General features: G+C 37.0%; 1 protein-coding gene across 1 annotated transcript; it reads left to right on the forward strand.

Moving 5' to 3' along the window:
• The first annotated feature begins 429 nt into the window (after positions 1 to 429).
• On the forward strand, positions 430 to 1,155 carry LOC107892557 (uncharacterized). The gene has a single exon (XM_016817626.2). It carries the CDS (start codon positions 430 to 432, stop codon positions 1,153 to 1,155), a length of 726 nt encoding a protein of 241 aa, XP_016673115.2.
• The last annotated feature ends 3,174 nt before the right edge of the window (positions 1,156 to 4,329 follow it).

Raw genomic sequence — 4,329 nt, forward strand, 5'->3', positions numbered from 1 at the left:
TTATGTAAAAATAAGCAGAATTGCTGCCGAAATTTTTTTAAAATAAAAATAATAATTCGGAGTACTCGAACGAGTTTCATTTTACTTTAATTTATGTTTTAAACATTGAAAGTTTATTACAGAGACTTAGTTATACAATTATATTACGATTGATATTTTATTACGACTTATCCGTAAATTGTTTGATATGTCTGGTAATGCCTCGTAACCTTATTTTGGCGACGGTTTGGGGTTAGGGGGTGTTACAATTGTTGGTATCAGAGCTAAGGTTTAGTCGATTCTCGGCCTAAATCGAGCTTGAAGTAGAGTCTAGAAGTACATGTCACATTTAAGTCGAAACTGGGTCGGGTTTTGGATGCTAATATATTTATTTGATTTTGTTTTATAGATAAAATGTCAGATGAAAGAATGCATGATGATGAATAGGAAATGTATACTGGAAGTCAAGAATTTGAAGAAACTGAATCTGCTACACCTAGTGTGAATCCGTTAAATAATCAGCCTCCTAATATAGGAAGAGAAAGAGATGATTCACAATTGTTAAGAACTATAGCCGAAGCATTACAGCGTGTAGCGGGAACTGTACCTGCTACTACATCAGTACTTACTGTCAGACGGGCCTCGATTAAAGAGCTACGGAAATATGCTGCCACGAAGTTTTTGGGACTAAAAGGAATTGATCCGTCCGCTGCTGAAGATTGGATGCAGTTAACAAAAAGAGTTTTGCAACAATTAGACTGCACCCCCCGAGAGAGTCTGATATGTGCTGTATCACTGTTACAAGGAGAAGCATATCTCTGGTGGGAATCTGTGGTTAGGCATTTTCCAGATGATCGGGTAACCTGGGATTTGTTCCAAAAAGAATTTCAGAAGAAGTATATTGGTGAGATGTATATTGAAGAGAAAAAGCAAGAATTTTTAGTGCTGAAACAGGGTAATATGTCAGTGTTGGACTATGAGCGGGAGTTCTCTAGACTGAGCAGGTATGCTTCAGAATATGTTCCAACCGAGGCTGATTGTTGTAAACGATTTTTACGGGGACTGCGAGAAGAAATCAAGATTCATTTGGTAAGTCTCAGAATTACTGAACTTGCTGATCTGGTCGAGCGAGCGAAAATGATAGAACAAGTATTGGGCTTGGATAAGAAGTCATAGATGGGTAAATTAGTCGGGAAACGTATGGGAACTACTAGTTCTAATCCATTACCAAAGAGATTCAGAGAATCAAGAGGTGGTTGGAGATCAAGCTTCCGGTCTGATAGGGATGACAAAAACAGAGAAAAATAAATTACTAGCTCCACCGGTAGTGTAAAGGCTCCGCCCCGGGAAAGTGAAAATCCTAAATGTGATTATTGTGGGAAAAGACATTTTGGTGAATGCTGGAAGAAAATCAGAGGATGTTTCCGCTGTGGCTCTACTGAACACTTTGTTAAAGATTGTCCGAAAAATCAGAATAGTACACCTGTTACATCTCAGAGATCGATATCGACTGCTAGAGGTAGAGGAATGTTCAGAGGAGGTTCTGTTCCGAGAAGAGGAGGAGCTAGTAGAGGCAGTGATATAGCTACACAGCAATCTGAAGCCAGAGCTCCAGCTAGAGCCTACGTAGTCAGAACCCAGGAAGAAGGCAATGCTCACAATGTGGTGACAGGTATGTTTTTATTGTATTCTGAGCCTATTTATGCTTTAATTGATCCTGGATCCTCACACTCTTATATAAATTCAAAATTAGTTGAATTGGGAAAACTTAAATCTGAGATGTCTAGAGTGTCTATAGAGGTGTCTAGTCCGTTGGGGCACACAGTGTTAGTGAATCAAGTATGTCCGAGGTGCCCTTTAATTATACAAAATAAAACTTTTCCTGTTGACCTGTTTATCATGCCTTTCGGTGATTTTGATGTAATCTTGGGTATGGAATGGTTGTCTGAACATGAAGTGATTTTGGATTTCTATAAAAAGAAATTCAGTATTCAGACAGAAGGTGAAGGTCAGATTGAAGTAAATGGTATTTGTACTAATGGGTCGGCACGTATTATTTCGACGATAAAGGCTAATAAATTGCTTCAGCGAGGTTGTACAGCGTATTTAGCATATGTTATTAATTCTGATTTGGTTGGTAGTCAGTGCAGTAAGATTAGAACCGTATGTGAGTTTCTAGATGTATTTCCTGAAGAACTACCGGGTTTACCACCTAACAGAGAGGTTGAATTTGCTATAGAAGTGTATCCGGGTACAACACCAATTTCTATACCACCGTACCGAATGTCACCCACTGAATTAAAAGAGTTAAAGGTGCAGTTACAGGACTTGCTAGATCATGGATTTATTAGGCCGAGCATTTCACCTTGGGGAGCTCCGGTATTGTTTGTTAAAAAGAAAGATGGGTCAATGCGGCTATGTATTGATTATCGACAGTTGAACAAGGTAACAATTAAAAATAAATATCCATTACCTCGGATTGATGATTTATTTGATCAGTTAAAAGGAGTTTCGGTATTTTCAAAGATTGACTTGAGATCTGGGTATTATCAGCTAAAAATAAAAGAAAGTGATGTTCCGAAGACTGCATTTCGTACTCGATATGGTCATTATGAATTTTTGGTTATGCCTTTTGGGTTGACTAATGCTCCAGCTGCTTTCATGGATTTGATGAACCGTATTTTTCAGCCGTATTTAGATTAGTTTGTGGTGGTTTTTATTGATGATATACTGGTTTACTCAAAGTCAGAGTTAGAGCATGATCAGCACCTCAGAACCGTGTTACAGATTCTGTAGGAAAAACAGTTGTACGGAAAACTGAGTAAATGTGAATTCTGGTTATCAGAGGTAGTATTCTTGGGACATGTTATATCTGCTGATGGGATTCGAGTTGATCCGAAAAAGATTGAAGCTATTGTTCAATGGAAGGCACCAAAGAATGTATCTGAGGTACGCAGTTTTCGTGGTTTGGCTGGGTATTACAGAAGATTTGTAAATGGGTTTTCGAAGATAGCTTTGCCGATGACCAAGTTACTACAAAAGAATGTTCCTTTTATTTGGAATGACTAGTGCCAGAAGAGTTTTGAGACATTGAAACAGATGTTAACAGAGGCACTAGTTCTAACATTACCGGCGACGGTTTGGGATTAGGGGGTGTTACAATATGGCTCCCCAATCAGTAGATTGAACGGACCCAGTGAGTAATGGCCCATCCACCGGTAATCCCAATTGTAACTGCATGTCCTCCAAAGTGGTGGTACACTTTCCGCATGAAAGATGGAATGTGTGCTTTTCGGTCTCCACCTCTCTATGAACACGCTGATGAGTTTCAGGTCCAACTTGCACCCCTGACCTATATTGGCCACGTGTCAAAAACCCGCTTCCCTCAAGTAATTTCTATCAACGGTGATGAAGGACCAGACATATTATGAATATAACATTGTAACACTCGATTTACAGGCTATTATAAAAAATTATAAAATAAAAATTAATTAAAATTACATAAATGAAAATAAATTAAATAATATTCAAAAATTGAAATTAACCCTTACCATTTTCATTTGTTCGACGGAGATATGTTTATGATTGAGACAAATTAATTCTCCAACCATTGCTAACACGATCAAATATTTTTGAAATTATAAAAAAATAATACTAATTTAGAAAAAAATTAAAGGAAATAATTAATTAAAGAGAGTTTTGAGAAATTTGAGATCTTTTTTGAGAAAATTGGAAGAAATGTTGTGTGAAAAAAATAGAAAGGGGGTTTTTATATTTTTTTGACCATTGGACCCCTAACGGTCAAAATTTTAAATGACCGTTGGCAAAAAACACGGGCTAAAACGTGTCCCTGAGTGAGCGATTTTGCCACGTCAGCAAAGCGCCTCCATGTCAGCGCGTTTTGTGCTGACATAGCAAAATCGCTCCCTCAGGGACTCGTTTTGCTGGAATTTTCCCCTAAAACGCTCTTACATAGACGCGTTTGGAGTTTTCGTCCAATTCTGGTAAATAATGAAAAAAGTGACCTACTTCTAAAAATAAAGTTGGAAATGAGCCTTTATTGATAAAATGGTCGTGGATCCCTCCCTTTATTGGGGTTGAAATTCCAACAAGAATAAAAATCAAAACTATGTTCAACATTGCACTCAATAAAAGAGCTAAGTCATATTTCAATTAAAAGATTTGTCTAATGTGTTGAAACTCTTCACTAAATTTAAACTTTGCTCCTACCATTTAAGGTTTTGGATAAAAAATTATAGAGAATAAATTTGATCTTTTAATACAAAGAGATTATCTATTTTGAGTAAGATTGTGTTAATATCATGTTATAAAATTAAAAGAAATATTATA

Source organism: Gossypium hirsutum, chromosome D09, assembly GCF_007990345.1.
Source record: "Gossypium hirsutum isolate 1008001.06 chromosome D09, Gossypium_hirsutum_v2.1, whole genome shotgun sequence".
NCBI lineage: Eukaryota > Viridiplantae > Streptophyta > Magnoliopsida > Malvales > Malvaceae > Gossypium > Gossypium hirsutum.